This window comes from Ursus americanus, chromosome 1 (genome assembly GCF_024610735.1).
Source record: "Ursus americanus isolate L20-20 chromosome 1, mUrsAme1.1.p, whole genome shotgun sequence".
NCBI lineage: Eukaryota > Metazoa > Chordata > Mammalia > Carnivora > Ursidae > Ursus > Ursus americanus.
Genome location: NC_142127.1, coordinates 104,404,727 through 104,425,527, shown reverse-complemented (window position 1 = coordinate 104,425,527; position 20,801 = coordinate 104,404,727). Strand labels below are relative to the sequence as shown.

Below are 20,801 nucleotides of genomic sequence, written 5' to 3'. Positions count from 1 at the left end.
AGGCCACAGAAGCAGCACACGAACCCAGACATTAAAAATACCCACCCGACAGTACCCAGCAAGGAAAGCAACCTTTAAGTGTGGATTCATCACAGTCTATTTCTATGCCTTTCCCTGGCGTTTACCAGGAAGCTCCCCAAGGTCAGGGCCGTCTTATTTATCTTGGATCCTCCACAAACACCCAGTAGATGATTAACTTCTGCCTGATGAAGGAGTGATTGTGTCGGGCTCACACTTCTATCAAGGCTTCCACAAAAGCCGGGTAAAATGAAAATCTAGGTAGGGTCACTCTGCAGCACTGATCTCATGATTCTTTTCCAAAGTGCACCCTTTTGCCTTTCTGTATTTCCATTCACAGTCAACCACAAGCTGCCCAAAAATGGGTAAGTACAAACCTTCCCCACCTTACCTCCTGTCCAATTTTAATGCCCAACCATCCCCACATACATGATCCCAGTCCTGGGTGGGTATTGAGCTGGCAACTGCAAAAATCCCATGCATGGAGGATCCGGCCCAGACCTGGAGACCCCAGGAGGTTTGGTGCCCTGGGTCCCGGGACGTATTGGGAGAAATCAGGCCGAGCCCCATTGGTCCCAAGCTCCAAAGCAGGGTAAGTACTCCAAACTACCCCAGCCACTGGTGGTGCCAGCCTCGGGGTGAGGGCACCGGTTCTGGGCACCGGTTTCCAGTTGCTGTATTTTGTAAAACACCAAACTAGCAGTTGCGACTGAAACTCTCGACCACGCGCAGGTCCGAGACCTTGGCTGGATCCTCGGCCACCGCCGGCCTGGCTGAGCCTGTCGTCAAAGGCCGCCACAATAGGAACAGGGGAGCGACCGAGTCTCTTTTGGTCCCGGCGAGGGGAGGCTACGTCCAGTAAAACGTGTTTTCCAGCGCGCAAGGAGGACAGTGCACACGGGGCCGCGAACGCAACCGACGGCGGAGCCCGCTCCCGCCCGCGCATCGTCGCGTGGGGACGTTCATTTCAGGGAGTGCCGGCCACGCGAGCCCACCCCGCACTGCACCAGGCACAGAAACCGCGGCGGAAGGTGCCCACTACCCCCCGGGCCTTAGAACGGCAACCAGGAGGAAAGCGAAAGTTTCGAAAACGTGTTTTCCTCTTACCAGTCTCTGAGCTTCTGGGCTCAGACAGTCTATTTCCTTGTTCTGCGTGGCCGCAGGGTTGGTCATCCTGGCCAGCTAGAAGTCCGCCTCCTCGAACAACCGGGAAAGATACTCGGTAAACTCCTCGGATCCGCGGGCGGGCAGGCTCTCAGCGCAGCCGCATCCCCAGAGTGGCGGGATTACTGTTCCCAGAGACCGACCGCGTCGCAACGGGAACTCGCCCTTCCCAAAGCAGAGGCGCGCCTCCGCCTTTCCCGGGCTCGGGCGCGGCCGGGGCGGGGCGCAGGTGGCCGGGTCTGGCCGGGCCGGGGGCGGGGTCACCCGGGGGCCGAGGAGCCAGGGCCGCCTCCTGAGCGTTCCGCCCCCGAGGGTCCTCCCCCACCCCCTCTCTCTCCCCCAATCCCGTCCACCCGGTGCACCCCGTCCTACCCGCCCCGTGCCCCAGCTGCGCGGTTATCAATCACCGCCCAACCCCCTCCGGCGGACACCGGAAAGGCAGAGGTGGGGGGGGACTAAAAATAAAAAAAAGGGACCCCCCCCAGCCGGCCCCGCCCACGACCCCGCCCCGGCTGCGCGCCCAAAGCCGGGGGAGGGCAAGTTGAGGGGCCGTGGGAAGTGGGGCTCGCCGGAGGAGCCCACGCGGGGCAGGGGTCTGCTTGGGGAGGGGCCTGTGCGGGTCTGTGCTGGGGAGGGTTCCTCTGGGGAGGAGCCAGCGCGGGGCGGGGTCCTCCAGGGCGGGGGCGGGGCGGACTGCCGCCCTGACCCCGCCCCCGTCCCCGGCGCTGTCGGTGCCCTGCTCCGCGAGGCTCCCGCCCGGCGACGTCCCCGGAACTCATCCCAAACTGAGCGTCTGCGTTGCCGCAACCTCCGCCCGAGCACAGCAGCACCTGCCGGCGGGGGTACCCCGTTAACGCGTCACCCCGAGGAGGGCCGGCTTCCAGAACCACAAAACCGCGCCGCCGGCGCCCGCCTCCCGCTCAGCAAGCCGGCAAAGCAAAGATCGGGGGTGCCAGCGGTTCGGCGTGGATCCGGGGGGCTGCAGCGTCCAGGGCCCGGCCGGGAGGACCGTGCGAGACAGGGGCCGAGCCGAGAGGAGAGGAGTCGTCCCCGCGACGGGACGGGCACCGGCCTTCAGCGCGCGCCTCTTCCAGCCGCAAGACACGCGTTGCTCCTTTAAAAGTCCAAGGGGCAGTGCACGCCACGTTTCCTGACCTCGCCAGTCTGGGGCAGATTTTTATCGGAACCCTAACCTGGCCTGGCCAGGCCCTGTGTCCGCGGTGTCTGGAACCGGAGTGCGCGCCCTCCTTCTCTCCTACTTCGACGTTGCCCTCCGCCCAGAAGCTCCTTCTCAGAAAGACCACCCCCCCCGCCTCAAAACCGGAACTTTCAACAGAATCGCTTGGCCTAATTCTCTGCAAAGGCGGCTCCAGAAAGTCTTGTGAGACCACATATTCACATCTCGATGTTACAGTACCCCAGTTTCCCACTGCCACCCTAATCCAATTCCCGACAGCACGGTAGCGCAGGGCCTGTGCGCGCTGACCTTCGAACTGTGGACCGGCGCCCCGACCTGGAAGGGGCTCGTAAAGGAAGGGGTTAACTCGGAGGATGGGCGGGCAGAGGAGGTACCCGAGGACCTGACCTAGGAGAGGGTAGGGGCCACAGAAAAGAGAGGCCTACTAGATGTCTGCAGTGACCGCTGAGGGAGAAACGCACCAGGCTTCAACTTTGATCAAGGTAAACAGCGCCAAGCTTTGCAGGCGTTGATGGATAGCATCGTCAGGTTTGCCAAATTAACTTTCAAAGAGATTGAAATGCCTACATTTTAATACTCTTGCTGTACCTCTTTTAAAATATGTTAGTGTATTTCAATTCTTCTTGAAAGTTAAATTCACTGGAGAAAACAATTTTAAACTCTTCTGCATAAACAAGTACAGAACTTACAGAATTTATCATGGAAAGCAATTTTCATTTTAGTAGTAACTTCACGGGTAAGAATGATAGACAATTAATAAAACGGCCTTCTTTGAGACTTCAGTTTGAATATTCCAATCTAGATAGACGAATCCTAGAGCTACTGGCCATCCTGAACCCTGTGACCACACCTCCCAGAGCAGGGCACAGGGAACCTGCTTCATCTGCTAGAATACATCCGCATTCTCCCCAGCCCCCAGGCCGACATCCAGTCTCTAGGTACCACCTCCAAGAAACCATGCAGGGAACGGGTTAAATGGGCTCTGGAGTTAAAGTACCTGGTTCGGCCGCGCCTGGGTGGCTCAGTCAGTTAAGTATCTGACTCTTGATTTCAGCTTAGATCCTGATCTCAGGGTTCTGGGATCTAGTCCACAGTGGGCTCTGCACTCAGCAGAGAGTCTGCTTGTCCCTCTCCTTCTGCTTCCCCCCACCCCACCCTCCAGCCTCAAATAAATAAATTTTTTTTTTTTAGGATTTTCTTTATTTAACAGAGAGAGAACAATCAGGGGGAGCAGCAGGCAGAGGGAGAAGCAGATTCCCACTGAGCAGGGAGCCCAATGTGGGACCCGATCCCAGGACCCTGGGATCATGACCTGAGCCGAAGATAGAAGCTCAACTGTCTGAACCACCCAGGTGTCCCAATAAACAAAAATCTTAAAAAATGAAAAAAGCACCTGGTTCAATTCCTGGCTCTGCCACTCATCGTGGGATCTAGAGCAAGTTGCTTAGCCCTGTGTCTCAAGCTTCATCTGAAACATGCCAATGATAAGGAGAGTACCCCGGCGTAGCGCCCCTGGTGTAGGGGAGGACCAAGGGCACCCACGTGCAAACCCCACTGAGCAGCCTTGTGGGCCTGTTGGAAATGCAAACCAACACTGCTGGTCAGCCACTCTCTTTCCTTGGTCGCCAGAGTCCCCATCCAAGGCGGCCAGGCCTTCCTGTCCCCCTCCACAGCAGGAAGGAAGTGAGGCAACAACGGGTTCAAACGGCCGAGAAATGGGATGACCAGAGAAACTTCGGGAAGGGCTGGTTGCAGAAGCTGTGGGTGGCAGGACACTGTCAGGGAGTAAGAAGCAACCAGCTGACTACTTTTAGTCCTAGGAACAAACTAATGATACCAGCAACAGAATAATAGAATAATAATAGTCTGTGCCCAGGAGATTTCTTATTTCACTAAGTGGTAGCACATTAGAGAAACCTGCTTCTCCAACACCCTTCCAGATGGGACGCTACCTCCCCTGAGTGTGTCTCAGTCCAGGTGGCCCTAGGAGATGGCCAAGCCTCAAAACCATTCCCAGCCATGGGCAAGTGTCGAAGTCTGTGTTGTAAGTAGAGCCCTGAATCCTGCGTCTTGGTATTATTATGTAGATCCCGGGGTCCGTAAAGGGTCTATCTAGCTGCCTTCTGTTAATTTTGATTATAAGTAGGTCTCTAATGAAAAGGACCCCTCATTGAAGCTCCCTTCCCAAACGGAACTTTTTTTTTTTTTTAACTCATAGCAAGGCTACTTGTGAGGATGATTAATGAGTGACTGGAACCTACAAACTTGTTTTTGGAAAGTGCACAAAGACGTCAAAGACAGGGGCGTGGCTGTGAAAAGAGACGTTCTGTAAAATGGGGCACACTCCAAGACCCATTTTCCCGGTGCTCACAGCGTGAAAGGCAGCTTGGCACCGTAACAGACACCCTTTCCCTTGAAGAAGACAGAATTAAAACCGCCTGAGAGTGCCAGGTGAGAAGGAGCATTTAGGAAGCCCCAGGTTTCCATCCTCAGGAAGGTTAGCAGGAGAAACCCAGGGTGTCTTCGGGAGGGCTGAGTGGCATGGGGTGGGGGTGCTCAGGAGGAGCGGCCCTCCGCCTAGCCGGGCCAGTGCTCCTCCAGGGTCCTTACATGAGGACCTCTGAGGTTAAGGACACTGGTTCAATTTCCCAGTTCCACCCTCTGGTGGTCAGGGTGCCCCCTGTAACAGGTCGACTGCAAGTTTCTGGCCCCTTCCCAGCTGCCCGGCGGTTACAGACCTGCAGCCCTGCAGGCCCGGAGCTCTGCAAGGAGGAGGTGCTGTGGGTTCTGTGAAAGCTAGGCATTCCTAGAAGCCGCCAAGCTTGGGAGGCTTTGTGCCCTCTCGACAAAAGTTAAATGTCCAACATCTCAAAAAGCAGTTCTCTGATGTACCAGTAAGATTATATGCAAGGACTTAACTTCTTAAGGAACCCCTGAGAAAAGAACCAAAGGTAAATAGAGCTGTCTCACTTTGTTCTGGGAACATCAGAATCATAGCTAACCAGCAAATGCCAGAACATTTAACCAACGTGGCCACACCCGAGCTTGGTTTACTCGTCTCCATGGTGTTGGCCTGTTGCTCGATTCACGAGCTTCGCCTCCTCCTGCGGTTTGGTGACAAGCCCTTCCTGGGATCCTGGCACAGAGCAGACAGCAGACGGTGGGGGCGGGGGACGCGCTCTCAGCCTCCCCTTTAGTCAGATGACTGACATGAAACCATTTTTCTAAGTCACACCCATAACTGCTGTTTTTTGTGAACATGAATTACTATTCATATTGATTACAACAAGATAAACAGCTCTAAATAATCTACAAACAATGAGCTTTTTTTTTTTTTTACTTTATATGGATGCTTTTGACTAATATCACAGAACGCCTCGTATTAAACAGCTGGTTCATGTGATGATTCCCTGGACCTTTCCATTTACGAAGCACTTTTATACACACACTGAGGCCCACAGAGGTTGTGTAATTTGTCCGCAGACCCGCGCTGGAAGAGTGAGGCTGGCCTCACTAACCCAAGTCCCCCTAAAAGTCCGAGCCCTTAGCGTCCCATGCACAGCACAAGGCAGAGTGCCCCCCCCAGCCACCACCCCGGGGTCCTCACTGGGAATAGACAGTCAACAGACAGGCGAGGTGAATGTCCTCAGTTGTCCACCCCCCCCCCCCGGGCTTAGCCTGTACCAGTAACACCACCTTCCCCTCCAGGGGTGCTGACAAAGCCATGTACACACCCAGATCGATGTGCCGGCCAGCTCTCCCAGAAAGACTTAGTGCATTGTAGGGGGCAGCTAAAGGAGGGCCGGACCCTGCCCGGCGTCTGCCGAGAAAGCTGCACCCCATGCGGCAGTGAACATAGCTTGTGGGCCGGAATCCGGGCTGTCTCCAGTGGACGGAAGCATTCAGATCAAGAGTAGCTGAAAAGAAGACTGAGCTACGTTCCAGCACAAAAACAGCTCCTGCTGGGGCGCCTGGGGGCTCAGGTGGTTAAGCATCTGATTCTTGGTTTCATCTCAGGTCATGATCTCAGGGTAGTGAGATGGAGCCCCGTGTCAGGCTCCGTGCTGGGCATGGAATCAGCTTGGGATTCTCTCTCCCTCTCCCTCTGCGCCTCCCCCTACCTACTCGCACGCTTTCTCTCTCTTTCTCTCTAATACATACATACAGCTCCTGCTTACGGGGCACTCACCTGTGCTGGGTGTCATACAACCACATCCTTCATGCTCTCAGCTGCCTATGACCTGGCACTCCCCCTCCCCCTCCACTAGGAGTGGGCCCTTCCAGAATGGGAGGGTGTTTTCACCTTGGAACACCTGGGGGGGAGGGGAGGCACTTCGTAAATGATGGATGGGTGCATGGATGATTCTCCTGATAAAATGAAGGACTTTGGCAGGTTATCATTAACTCTCACTGATCTTTTTTTTTTCTTTAAGGATTTTATTTATGTATTTGAGATAGAGCGAGAGTGAGTGAGCGAGCACAAGGCGGGGGGGGGGCAGAGGGAGCGGGATCAGCAGACTCCCCACTGAGCAGGGAGCCGATCCCAGGACCCCGAGATCATGACTGAAGCCAAAGGCAGATGATTTAACCGACTGAGCCACCTGGGCACCCCAGGAATTTTTTTTTTTCCAATAACTACCTACTACTCAGCAATTCACCAGACTTCTTTCAAACCACTTGGATTTCTAAGGAAGGTGGCGAGTTTGAGTTTCGGTTGGACTGCACAGGAAGTGGTGGCAGAAAGCCCTGGGAAGTGTCCGGCAGCCCGGCAGCACCGCCGGACGTGCAAACTGGGCGAATGTGCTGAGGACCACGGAGTGTGCACAGAGGAGGGAAGAGGTGAGGGGAGGAACCATGGGGTTCCTACACGTAGGGAGTGAGACGTGTGTCAGCAACAAGCCAAGACAGACAAGGGGTGGTCAGAGAAGCGGACAAAGAGGAGTCTCCAGAAAGCCACTGTTCACGAGCTACCCCAGAAGGCTGCTGTGAACATCCGTGTTACATAAGGTAGATGGAGGGAAGAGAACAGGGTCGAGGAAGCCTTTAATTTGCAACTAGAAAAACATTGGTTATTGCATGCTGTTGTTAAAATTCTACAATTAAACATTTTCAGCCGTTTGGGCATGTGAAAGAAATGGCAGCTCGCAGCCTGGGAGGAAGGAGGGATCAGAGGGAGGGTCTGGATAGGGGGACATGTTCATTTGTCTGTCTCTTTTTAAGGATGGGAGAGATTTTGGAGGCTGAAAGGCGGGAGCCAAAGGAGAGTGGGGGAAATTGGGGTAGAGGTGGGGACGGGTCTGAGAGACTCTGGTGCCCAAAGGGTGAGGGTGGGGCGTGTACGGACTTGGGGATTTGGCCCTGATTCTGAGCTGAATGGAGGTGAGAAAATCACGCGGTCAGGAGAGGACAGATAACAAGGACCCTGGACCACGGAGCTGAGGGAGGAGGAAGGGCAGGAGGAACAGAGAAGGATGGGCCTGCCACGGAGCTGCCTGGGGCCCTGCCGGGGTGATGCTATTTCCAGCTCCCCAGCGCAGAGCCCTTCCACGGGACTCTAGAAAGCCCAACAATGCTGTTACAGGGTAAAATCTGATCCACACTTAACATAATTTCTCATTTATTGTACTCTGGAATTAAGTTCATCTCCAAAAGTGTCCAAGTCTATAGCAATCCTGGGGAAAAAATGTATCCATTTTTCCATGCCATCCCTCAGCACTGGTGATCTGAGGCCAGACCAAGGACCTGAGAGAGTACAGAGATGTCTCCCATATATCATAGCCAAGGAGACAGCCACATCCACCTGCAATAAGTACCAGCTGTGCTTTTCGTGAACAGAACACACCACGAATATCAACTGATGATTCTCTAAAAATACTGAAAATAAAACAACTAAAATCCATTATGTATTTCTCAGCCATATAGGAATAAAGTGTGCAAAATCCCCCTAAGTTAACTCCAAAGTAAAGAAAAAGATACATCTATATATGTTCTCGGACTAGTCAACTTAAAATGTTTTTGCTCAGAATAAAGAGTGACATGGAAAAATAAACTTTACTCCAGAGAACTGTGTTCGCTAGCTAATAGAACACCCCACTGAGAAGAAATAAACCAAATGCTTCAATATATAATTAGGAACAGAATATGGTGAGTAAATAAATGGAAACAATATGTTTTCTACATTCTCACTCGTTTATTTGGCTTGGGCCTTAGTCCTCCTGCCTATGAGTTTAACGTTCTAGAAAAGATAGAACGTTCCTTATAATCAGAGCCACAGAACAAATCTTTACCCTTCAGAAATCAATCAGTCTACAGATATGATTGACGAATGTCATTCACAGAAGTGTGGGGAACACAGGACTTTATGATGTGAATTTAAATGGTCCCCACAGCAAACAGGTAAATTTAAGGGCAGGTGAGATGAATTCAAAGGTTTAAAAATCAGGCACTCTTGCTAATAAGCCCTTTGACTTAAAGATAACCCAACTTAAGGACAGATGAGAACATCAGAAGTGAGCCACCTTCCACCCCAAAGTATAGAAATTTCTAAAACAGTATCCCTAAAATCATGTCTCTAAGGAAAATAAGACCAGCTAACACACTTGGGCACAGTATTAGAAACACATGCCCACACCCTCATATCAGGGTATTCCCCTCTGCACCCGAGGCCCTGAAGTACAGGGCCAAGATAAGTCATCAACTGTCAGACTCCAGAAAAGTACCAGATTATCAGCAACTTCTTTATCATCAATTCGTATGAACTGTGTATCTCTACAGGAGACTTTAACATAGAATCAAGAAGTCTTACCTTTGAAAAATGAGTATTTTAGATGAAGTTCAAGGGAAGTTTGAGGAAGAGCAAAGAACAGCAGTCTGGACAGGCATGTTTGGCACAAGAGTGGAAATTCTGGAATAACTGGAGATCAAATAGCCACTCCTGACCACGTCATCTCCGAGTACCAGCAAAGAGGTCAATTAAAGGCACCTTTATACCCAACATATTGTGGGGCGGCTTCGACCCGCCTTTGAACGCGGGGAGGGCGTGGTTCTCTGAGCCCACTGGAGGCTTTCAGATGCTTCTTCTGACCAGGAGGTTTGGTTTTAGCTACTTAGATCATATGGAAGCACCCTCCTCTTATCCCCACTTCCGTGGAGGCATCCGGTATCCAATGTGGGATTAGACTTTAGGAGGAAACTCTAACATAAATAGAGAGCAGGGTTTCTTAACTTCGACACTGTGGACATTTTGGGCCAAATCATTCTTTGCTGTGGCATCTGTCACGGATGTTTAGCAGTGTCCTCGGCCTCTCCACCCTACTTGTGACAACCCAGAATGTCTCCAGATATTGCAAATGTCCCCTGGGAGGCAAAATGCCCCCAGAGGAGAAGCCCTGGTCTAGAGAGGAGCTTGTGATTTCATCGAACGCTGTACTAGAACATTGGCTTATCAACTTATGCAGAGAAGTCATGCTCCAATAGTCCGCCAGCTACCCATGCACAGAAATCATGGTCGAGAAGAACTATTTCAACCTACCGCCTAATATCTGTGGTCCTCTTTTTTCTTTAAGTGAGAACTCAAAAGCAAGTCTAGTTCGGTTGTAGCAGGAAGAAAGCCAGCACCAGGCACTGAGAGACAGGAGGTGGGGGCCACGGGGTGGGAAGTCGGAAGCTGAGATTTCAGACGTGGTGTGGTCATGCCAAGGTCAATGCCAAGGGCAAGGCCAAGGGGGTGATGGTGGGAGTAAACTGGAAGTAAGAGCCTTGCAAGCAAGAAGGTCAAAGAACGGAGTTTTGCTTCTCGGCCCATCTGGGTGGGTGAGTGCAAAGAATGGAGTTTTGCTTCTCGGCCCATCTGGGTGGGTGAGCACCAAGGAGTTGGGGCTGCGGAGAGTGCCCGCAGCCTGCACAGCTGACCTGGAGGCCCAGTGATTCCTGCAGAAAGCCCTCAAAACTCCAAAGCAGAGGATGGGGTGGGGGGGCGGGTGGGAATCTGGCTGGAATCCCTGCTCTGTCGTTCATTAGTTTGTAGTTTTGGGGACTCCCGTGACCCCTTGCAGTGTCCTATGTAAAATGGGAGGGACACAGCCACCATATAGGACGGCAGGTCACTGTGGGACGCCAGGCTGGCATGAAGAGTTTGCAGCACATTCTGTCTGTTTTTCCAAAGCACACAGAGATTTTTCCTGCAAGATAAGGGACTGGGGAATTGTAGTTCACGTACAGGTTTAGAGAAGCCGTAGGCAGTCTCGGTCACTTCGTTAGTTTGGATTAGGGTTAAAGCTTTAATCAGCATTTTCGGAGCACTCAGGGAGCTCAGCCCTCTGTGAGGAAGCTGCCCCCCTTCAAGCCCAGGGTTTTGGCATTGCCTTACTGCTCTTCCCGAAGCCAGGCTTTCGCCGTTCTCGGTCCTTAGACAAGTGTATTATGACCATGACGAGGTAAGAATGGACGCACATAGACAAAGACTGGAAGGAAACACAGAATAAACAACACAGCCTCTCTATTCAAGCGATGGAATCGTGGGCATTTTATTGCTTTTCAGAGTACCTTTAGATATTGTTAGAATGTTCTCTTTTTGTAATAGGTTAAGGAGCTTGAACTTTATTCAGGAAGCAGTAAAGGACCCACGGAAAGTATTTGAATAGGGAGGTAGGATTTTGTTTGAACAAAGAACCTGTAGGTTACAAAACAAGTTAAAAATTGTCCTTATTATTCTTTTCCAAAAATTCCTTGATGGTCTCACTATTTACTCCTTTAGATTAACGTTCAAGTCCACTTGTCAAACATAAAACCAGTCTTGTCCCCTAAACTACAATTTTATTTGAATCACATTACATTTATAAATTATTTGGGGATGGATTCACATCTTTACAACATTGGGTTTTCTTATTCAGAAACAAGGCATGTGTCTCTCCATTTTAAAATCTGATGTGTCCTTCAGTATATTGTAATAGTTTTCTTCATATAGGTCCTGCATATTTCTTTAGTCCTAAATACTACCTTGAATGGGATCTTACCTTTTTGCCTTAAGTAAAATATATAGATATATATATATACATATATATATCTATATATTATATATATAATTGTGGGATATGGCTGTGCTATGGTCTCTTTTTTTTGTTTGTTTTTAGATTTTATTTATTTATTTGACAGAGAAAGAGAGAGAGAAAGCACAAGCAGGGTGAGTGGCAGGCAGAGGGAGCTCGACGTGGGGCTGGATCCCAGGACCCTGAGATCATGACCTGAGCCAAAGGCAGCTGCTTAACCAACTGAGTCACCCGGGTGTCCCCTATGGTTTTTTTGTTTTTTTGTTTTTTTTAATGTCATTACAGACGATTGCAAACTGAGCTCCCAGCTTTAGACTGATTCTTTGCATCGGGCATACCCATAATCTGCAAGTGGTTGCACATTCTGCCTCCTCTTCCGAGCCGCACTGCGGATGTCTTTGTCCTGTCTGCACATCAGAACGGCCGTCATAGTAACAGTCCAGTGGCCCTGGTCTACCGGTCTCATCCTAACATGGGTCCTCCACACTTGGCAAAACAGTAAGGACGCAGCAGCTTCGTGACTTAGTGCTCGGGCTGTAATCACCAGGGCAGGTCTCAGAGCTTGTTAGAATTTAAATAGCATTAAAGTTGCCAATAAGGTAAGCAGAGAATCTGTTGTCGGTCACCTGCCCAGGGACCCGAAAAAGAGCAAAGGACAAGTCTCAGAACAAGACGCTCTTGGCTAAAGGCTAGAATCTAATTTTGACAATAAAAGATGCACAGAGCAAAGCAACTTGGACAAGGACTGGCACTGAAGCAGGTGGAAAGTTAATTATTATTGTTGGTGTTCGAATACAACCATTTTCTGCAGGGTGAGGCCCCGCGGAGGAACACACCGGGCTAGGTCTGCAGGGCCAGCCCTGCCTGGGCGGGAAGCTTCGTGTCTGCCTAAACTCGCTGTCTAAACTCGCTGCCGGCCTCGGGCCAGTGATGCACCCTTCTCTAGGCCTCAGTGTCCTCATCTGTAAAACAGGAGTAATGATGTTACCTACTTCATATGGCCTATAAGCCTCAATGAGTAATTGTTCGTAATCAATATTTAAGTAAATAAAATGCCAACTGTAAATGCGGGGCAGATTCTTGGTCTCTATAAGGCACAATATTACAAAATAATCCAGCGGCATGCAATCTAAATCTTGTGCATCCAGTCTCACCCTTTACCAAGTGGGAGTTAACTTTTGTCCCAGACCAAGCGCCCCTCCCTACGTGCCTTCCTGCCCTGCCCAGCATGGCTCTGCCTGCCCGTCTCCAGCTCAGAACGCACAGCCTGAACGTACCCGCTGGTTCGGGCTCAACCCTTAAAATCGCAATGTTAACTGGAATTCGATGTCAGGGGCCTCTCGCAGGAGTGATCGTGTTCCTTCCTAGAACAAGAGGCCTGAACTTTGCCAGCGTTAATTTCTCTGAGGCACCTGGTCACTTCCTAGTTGCGATTCTGATCTCGACGCTTGACTTGAACTTCACAGTCCAGATAAGGCGATATGACTGTGTCTCCAAAGTATTAGGCAAGAGAAGCTCATGAACTTCTCTTTTTGGGTAAAGAGGCTCTCCTACGGTAGGTATAGGTCTTTGAAAAAGAAGAAATTATCTGCAGCTAAGAATATTAAAAAGATGGCAATATTCAGAGATTTCAGTCCTAATATTCTATGATTATCTAAAATGTATGTCCTACATTTAGACTGAAACATAATAGAACGATCTTTACCTCTGGAAGAAGGCAAAGGCGGGTAGGCAGCGAAGAACCGAAGTCTGGAAGAAAAGGCCGGAGAGGGTGGCCCAACTCCAAGGCCTGTCTCCTGGTGGCCACAGGGGAGCATTTCCAGGGAGCCTGTGCTAATAAATGTTTCACGTTGGCAGCATTAAAGTATCAGATAATGTAATGATAAAAGGAGACCTTAGGACCCATGTTCTCTTTATGTTAATCCACTTCAAAATTCCTAATTAATTTGTATTAAATACAAAAACCAATTTATTCCCATAAGTGGAAGCAACCCTGAGTGCCCATCAGCAGATAAGTGGTCCATCCACATGATGGAATATTATCGGGCCTTAAAAAGGAGGGAGATTCCCACACCTGCTACCATGTGGATGAGACTTGAAGACATTAGGCAAAGTGAAGGAAGCCAGAAACAGAAGGAGAAATACCGTCTGAGTCTGCATATGCGAGAGCCCCAGAATTGTGAAACTCACGGAGACAGGAAGCAGAAGGGTGGGTGCCAGGGGGAGGACGACGGGGAGTCTGTGTGTCACGGGGACAGAGTTTTAGTTCGGGGGAGGTGAGAAAGTTCTGGAGATGGATAGTGGTGATGAGTGCAACAGTGTGAGTGCCCAACAGTGCGAGTGCACTTTAAAACAGTGAAGATGCTAAACTTTGTTATGTGTATTTAGCACAATTTAAAAAATAGTGCTGAAAAAAACTCAGTTTACTCTGTTTATGCAGTGTCACAAAAGGAGGAAGAGGAACGTCAGTGTGGAGTTCTCCCCAGAAAACAGAAGTTATATGGTGTGAGTTTCTAGTGCCTCCACTCCACGTGAAATTGGCCACACGAAAGATCTGGAAATCTGTGTGGAAGAAATCTTCCAAGTATGTGACCAGTGCACGTGTTTTAAAGCCATCTCCCTGCCATGCCCTCTTTACAGCTGCAGTTCATGGAAGTTGAAAGGTCTAAATCATCATGACTCTACATGAATTTTCAGATACTATCAGCAAAATAAACAATTAGGACTGGCAGGATGGCATTCTATGCAGACAACAGCTAATTTAACTAAAAAAAAAAAAAAAGAAAGGCAGGCATCAGGCAAATACTGTTTGCTTTAAGCAAACATTTTAGCCATCTTACCACGGGACAGCAACCGGGAATAGTAGAAATTTATCTTAATCAGATTCATAGAAACAGAAAGACCAATGGTGGGTTCCAGGAGCTCAGGGAAGGAGACAGGGAACCGTTTCATTGGGACAGAGTTTCAGTTTGGGAAGGTGAAAACGTTCCGGGGACGGACGGTGGTGACGGCTGCAAAAAGCAATGTGAACAGACCCGACGCCGCTCCTCCGCGCTAGAAATGCTGCTCGGCAGACGTGGGGTTTGGATAAGCAGCTACTGCTATTAAAGGGAGGAAAAACACAAAGTTCACTTTCTTCCATAACTTTATGGGAAACGAAAGGAAGGAAGAACGGAAAGAAAAACCTTTATGTTTTGTGTTCCTAGAGGCTTTTAAGCCTAATGACAGCAACTGTAATGAACGACGTGGGCGACCACCTCTACTTCGTCCCTGCTTTGTATCACGCGCACCTCCCACACGCTGGCGAGGACCTATGGCCAGTCTCGGAATAATATTTTTAAATGCTTAAAGCAAAGTATACTGGGTTACAAAGTAAACAGATTATTCTGAAATATGGTATTAAAATGTATTTTTAAATCGTGCTACAGTGTGTCAACTAGAGTTCAATCAGGAAGTCTACACCAGTCCTGGTAACAGAAGTGTTACAAACAGGGGACCCACTGAGCAGGTGCCGGATGCCTGAGAAAGTAAAGGGGCTCAGGTCACCAGGAGGCAATGATCTTGGGGACAGCCAGGGCTGGGTTACCGGGCTCCAAAGGCCGGGGGTACCCAGAGCTCTGAGCAGGGTGTTTTAGAATCTGAAAGGGCTCCCTGACGACGAGGACGGGGGTTTCTGAGAGTGGGTCAAACACTGGAAGCAGAACGGAACCCTGTGGCAGTTGCCAGGAGACACACAGAGAAACAGGAAGCAGGCAGGGAGGAGTGGTTCTTTGTGCTGCCTGCCCTGCTGGAGGAGCCCCAGCCCCAGCCTCTCAGCAGGGGGAGGAAGGGGGGGCTGGAGCTTAACAGCCTGCACGGCCGGCTCCCGTATTAATGCATTCAGTGACAAGAGTTCCTACCTGCCACCGTGTCGACACACTGTGTGCACTTTCCCCAGCTGCCTGCAACCACTGAGACGTGCCACCCAAACACCCAGAGTTTCTACTGGTGGCCAAGTCGCATACACTTCGAATAGGACAGAAGTGTTTGGCCTATATTCAAATTGGAGGTAACACTGTTCTTTTTTCCCATGAAATTTCAGGGATCTCTTGAGATCTAACCTAAGGCCCCTTCGGGGATTCGTGGACCCAAGGTTAAGAATCTTTCTGGGTCTTTTAAGAGGTCAAATACAGTTTTTTGTCTTGTTTAATTTTGCTTTTAAAAATCACACACTTGGGGCCCCCGGTGGCTCAGTCTGCTGAGCATCCGATCTCATGGTTGTGGGATCGAAACCCGCAGGGGGCTCCCAGGCTCAGTGAGGAGTTGGCTTGAGATTCTCTCCCTGTCTCCCTCTGCTCCTCCCACTCATGCTGCATCTCTCTCTGAAATGGATAAATAAATATTTTTTTTAAATCACACACTTGATCATTGATACCAGATCTCTTTTATGCTTTGAAAGAGAAAATAATAAGTATGCAAATTCATGCCTTTGTGCATACCTCTCATTTCACTGACACTATCAACCACTCCTGCAAGTAGTGAATAGTAATCTTTGCATTTCATTGACTAATTACCTATTTCTGAATGCCACAGAAAGTAAAGAGAACACACAAACGCACTTACGTCCTAGCCCTATACTCAGGGTGGAGGTGGGTATTTTCGGATTCCTGGGTGGTCTTCAGAGCCTTACCTGTATGCCTCTTGCTCCCTGGGATCCCCTGGCCCCACCATGTTGACCATGACCTCGATGACCTGAGCACCAGATCAGTATTTCTACTCCTGACTTCTCCAAGCTTCAGTCCACCTGCCCCTTGCCTGTCCCAAAGGCATCTCAAACTCGACACGTCCAAAGCAGAACTCCTGTTGTCTCCGAGACTCTTTCTCCTGCATTCCCTCTCCTGTGGGGGGACAACCAACCAGCGTCCCCTAAGAAAGCGTTATCTAACATCTCCGTGCCTCAGTTCCCCCATTTGTAAAGGAGTGGCAATAATGGCACCGACCTTACAGGGCTGTTGCAGGGGCTCAAGGAGACAGCACTTGCAGGGTGCACGCACAGAGCCTTGACGCCCCCAACACCCACACACGCCCGCTGTTGGCCCTCTTCTCAAAGGCCATGCTCCCCTTGCGTCCCACTTGAGTTCCCTAGCCAGCCAGCTTCCGCACCACTGTGGTGCCTCCCACAGCCACCGCCTCGTGCTAGTCAGGCCTCAGAGGGGCTCCTCAGAGTGATTCTAGTTATGCAAACAGCCCCCCCAACATTGCTGCCGGGACCATCCCATCCATCCCCTCATTCACTTATTCATTCAATCAACAAACACAGATCGAGGACCCAACACATGTCAGGTACCAGCTGACTGTGGATTAACAATGACAACAGACAATCGCAACTCCCAGGGAGAAGACAGGTGTTAAATAATTGCACAAGTAATGAATTATAATTGTGATAAGTGCCATGACATTGAACAGAAATGTGCCCACAGGGTGCCAGGCTTGGGGAATGCCAACGGAAACACGGCTTCGGCCTTCTGAGGAAGTGAGAAGTGAGCACCCTGGCTCGGGGAGAAGCTAAGCCCTCCTGTGAAACCTCTGACGGCCTTCCCTTGGAGAATGGGGTGAAGCCCAAACGCCTTCTAGATGTCTGTCCTGCTCTCCTGGATGTGGCACCCGGCCACGGGCCACGCCCACACTGTCTAGCTCAGCTCTCCGACCAGTGACAGGTGCGTCTGCTCTGCCTCCTGGTGGTGACTTCCAGCCTTACAGAGTGAATCTCCAAGTTTCTTTCTTTCTTTCCTTCTTTCTTTCCCTCTTTCTTTTTCTTTCTTTCTTTCTTTCTTTCTTTCTTTCTTTCTTTCTTTCTTTCTTTCTTTCTTTCTTTCTTTCTTTCTTTCTTTCTTCCTCCCTTCCTCCCTTCCTCCCTTCCTCCCTTCCTCCCTTCCCTTCTTTCTTTTTCTTTCTTCCTTCCTTCCTTCCTTCCTTCCTTCCTTCCTTCCTTCCTTCCCTTCTTTCTTTTTCTTTCTTTCTTTCTTTCTTTCTTTCTTTCTTTCTTTCTTTCTTTCTTTCTTTCTTTCTTTCTTTTTACTAAAGCAACTTACAAAAATTTAAGCATTTATAATAAAGGAGGGCCCAACCCTCGGCTGGGTTCAGTTTGCTAGCAACCTAATCCATGGCAGAGTTTTATTTAATATAAAAACAAGCTCACTGTTCTATGTCTTGTACAGTGAACATACATGCATTGATAAGTCTATTTGTAATCTAAAGTTTGAACCCTCTATCTCCCATATTGTAACAGAATTCCAGCAAGCTCTAGGAAAACACTGCAACGACTTAGTAAAGATAGGGAAAGTCAGTATTTTGTGGGGTATGAATAGCAATACTTGAAAAGACAAGATGAATCACACTGAAAATACTGTAGGTCTTTGTTTAGACCTTCTAAGGGAAATATTTTACAAATACGTATGATCCATTTTTAGATATTTAGAAGACTTTATTTCAATATATGATAGTTACTCTTCTAGATAATCAGAATTATAAACCAAATTTAGAACAATTTAACTCAAGTCAATTTGTTTTTCAAGTAAACTCCTCCCCCAATGTGGGGCTTGACCTTAAGACCCCGAGATCAAGTGTTCCACACCTGGCAGGTGCCCCAATTTTTTTTTAGGGCAAGATAAAATTTGTACTTCAGGGGTGCAGAAAATTCTCTGCTTTCCATTTTGAACAACTAATATGATACCAGATACCTAAGAATTTTTAATCTTTTATTTTACCCAATTTTTATTTTTCAAATATTCAGTTTTCATTGAATACAAAAACCTAATTCTCTTGCACAAGAACCGCACGTTCCATCTTTAAGACTCTCTATTTTGTGGTCTACTGTATTTAAAAAGTCACTAACCAAGCACCAAGAAATGAACAGCGTTGGCCTTTCCTCTGTAATGCATGTCCATCAGTGACTGAGGTCCCCGAGGCTGAGAGGGCGGCTGTGTGCATCCACAGAATTTGAGAAACCGCGGGGCCTTGCTACCATATCGCTCCTATCGCTTAGTAAAAGCTGCGGATATCAAAGTGAGGGAAGGAGTTTCTTTCCCACCTGCTGAACAGTGAAACAGTGTTAAGAAATATGTTGTCCGGCTGGTCCGTTACATCACCGTGACAGAATCTACTTATGTGGCTGAAGCTATTTCAAAAGAAAACCAGCGACACACGTGTGCGCACAGGCACGCGCACGGCACGCAAAGCCAGGACAGCACCGACTAGAGCCCCAGCCACTGGCCGGCTTCTCCCCCGGGGCCGCGGGACCCGGGAGCAGGAGGAGCGCGGAGCTGGTGCACCGCGGAGAAGGTCCTGGCCCTCGGAGGAGCCCTCGCTCCCTGTGCACCCCCAGCTCTTCCAACTACATCTCTCTTTCGTCGTTGCCAGACTATAAAAGACTCCACGCACATTTGGTCACTGTGATGGTTCACTTCTCATTGGAAAGTGTCCGACCCACCGCACCCGTAAGCCCGCGAGCCCCTCTCCTGTGCTGCCCTGGGTTTCTGACATGTGACGACAAACGAGCTATTGTGCGAGCATGCGCCGTGCCTGGGTTTGTCTCCATAGGCTGGGATTAAGTGTTTCAGAGCCTTACCTGGTGTGAAAAGCTCCCGGCTCTCGGATCTGTACCTCGTGGCCGCTTACAAGTTACCCAGCGGTGCTGGTAGGATGTGTGTGTTGCGGGCTGTGGCAGGGGCCCACGGCTGACCAGCGAGCCCACACAACCTCGTCGCTTGGCACTTGGGACAGCAGCTCCTGGTGGGACAGCCAGCGCTGCCACGCCAACCGGAGGGGCTGCCTTTGTTCAGAATCCTTAGACCCTTTCGGATGCCAGAGACTGCCGCTTCCAGATGCTATCTGAAAATACTGTAGGTCTCTTCAGAGAAAACGAGAAGGTGGAATGGAATGGGACCTGCACAGGTGCGGACTTGGGGCCGTCCCCCCGGCTGTGAACACGCTCACACCCCCTCACCGTGCCATGCTCACCACCTCTGCTGGACTCTCAAGGGAAACCTTGCCACATGAGGCTGGAGAAAAGACCCCCTGTCCGACTGAGGACAAGGAGACCAAAGCAAAGAGTGAGGGGCTTGCGGAGGGCCTGCGGCTGGTGGGCAGGGGGAGGCAGACCTGAACTTGGGCGTGCGGAGCCTGTGTGATCACGGCTGCACAAGCCTCCCGGACGCTGGCCCCTGGCTCGTGCAGGCGCAGCGTTTGAGCTCACAAAAGCCTCGGCGTCCCTGAGAGGTTAGCGTAATTGCTCCCGTGCCATCGTGGTGGAAACTGAGGTTCGGGGTTGAGTAGAGCACTCAGGGTGTGCAGGCTATCCATGGTCCTGACTCTTTCCCGCCCCATCCCCGGCTACCCTCGGACAAATGTTTTTTCCCTCTCGTAAAACCACAGCTGGGAGGGGCCTCCAAACGCCACCCGGCCTGGTGGCTGCCCCTAACAGGAGATGTCATTATTCCAGTCTTGACAAGTGACCTAAGGCCCCACGGCCAAGCAGACACACCAACGTGTCAGGGCGCACACTTCCTAGAACAGAGTGACCTCCATTTGAACAATACTGCTTTCGGCCCCCAGCTGTGTTTATAGCGACAGCAAATAGCTTTATTTGGGACCTTTCAGACTTTTTCCTCCCTGTGAAAAAACCCAGTCGACAAACCATCCTTAGAGTATGCATTCCTTTTTCCCTTTTAGCACTGTGACCACCCACCATCCTGCGTCAGATGTCCAAAGGCACAGAAAACCTGCCCCTCCCAGCTGCGTTGTGCTGAAGGATCTGGAGCTCCGTCTGCTCCAGACTCCCCTAGTGTCCTGCCAGAAGCCGACTCAGGCGGACTCTGGAGGGCAGCGATGGGGGACACGGGGCCAGGTGCACGCACCTCACCCGGGGGTGGGAATGAGGAGTCCTGGTGGGGCTTTGCTCTTCAGCCGCTGCTTCCTAGGGAGCAGTGTGCTGGGCCAGCCCGTTGTGTTTCACGAGACAGGGTTACTTTGAAAGAGAGGCGTTGGGTGAGCGTTTACGCAAGGTGGAGACATCAGTTCGATCGACTTAGCCCCACCCTTCGGCTGTCTTTCATCTGCTCAGCATGCCGTGAGGACTGGAGCAGCGTGCAGGAGGAAGCCCAGCCGAGAACCACTCTTACGGCTGTCCAGCATCTGCCTGGGCAATCTCAATGGAGAAAAACATTCGCCAGGGCTACAGAAAGGTAAATAAATAATCCGCAGATGACCAAAACAAAAGCAAAAGAACCCCCACTCCAAGGCATGCTTTGACAATTAGGAAAAGAACTTCAGAAACCAAAGCATCAAAGAGCTACCAGTTTATAGCTGCCAAACTCACGAAAGCTAAGAATAATCAC

The 20,801-nt window shown here is 50.3% G+C and overlaps 1 protein-coding gene and 1 long non-coding RNA gene across 24 annotated transcripts in view; one reads left to right on the top strand and one right to left on the bottom strand.

The window, feature by feature from the left end:
- LRRFIP1 (LRR binding FLII interacting protein 1) overlaps nt 1–20,801 on the bottom strand; it is a 139,012-nt gene that overhangs the window by 78,329 nt on the left and 39,882 nt on the right. For 2 of the 23 annotated variants that reach the window (XM_087864714.1, XM_087864729.1), the window contains exon 1: nt 1,126–1,566. The exons of 19 other annotated variants lie outside the window; for them this stretch is intronic. In XM_087864714.1, coding sequence (XP_087720840.1) covers nt 1,126–1,191 — 66 coding nt within the window. In that variant the 5' untranslated portion in view covers nt 1,192–1,566. Of the gene's footprint in view, nt 1–1,125; nt 1,567–20,801 lie in introns of those variants that run through there. 2 more of the 23 variants (XM_087864749.1, XM_045794023.2) reach the window with 2 other exon arrangements.
- On the top strand, nt 1,820–14,213 carry LOC123790029 (uncharacterized). Its single transcript, XR_006778986.2, has 3 exons — nt 1,820–2,862; nt 11,713–11,925; nt 13,868–14,213. It is a non-coding gene; the product is annotated as an uncharacterized LOC123790029 (long non-coding RNA).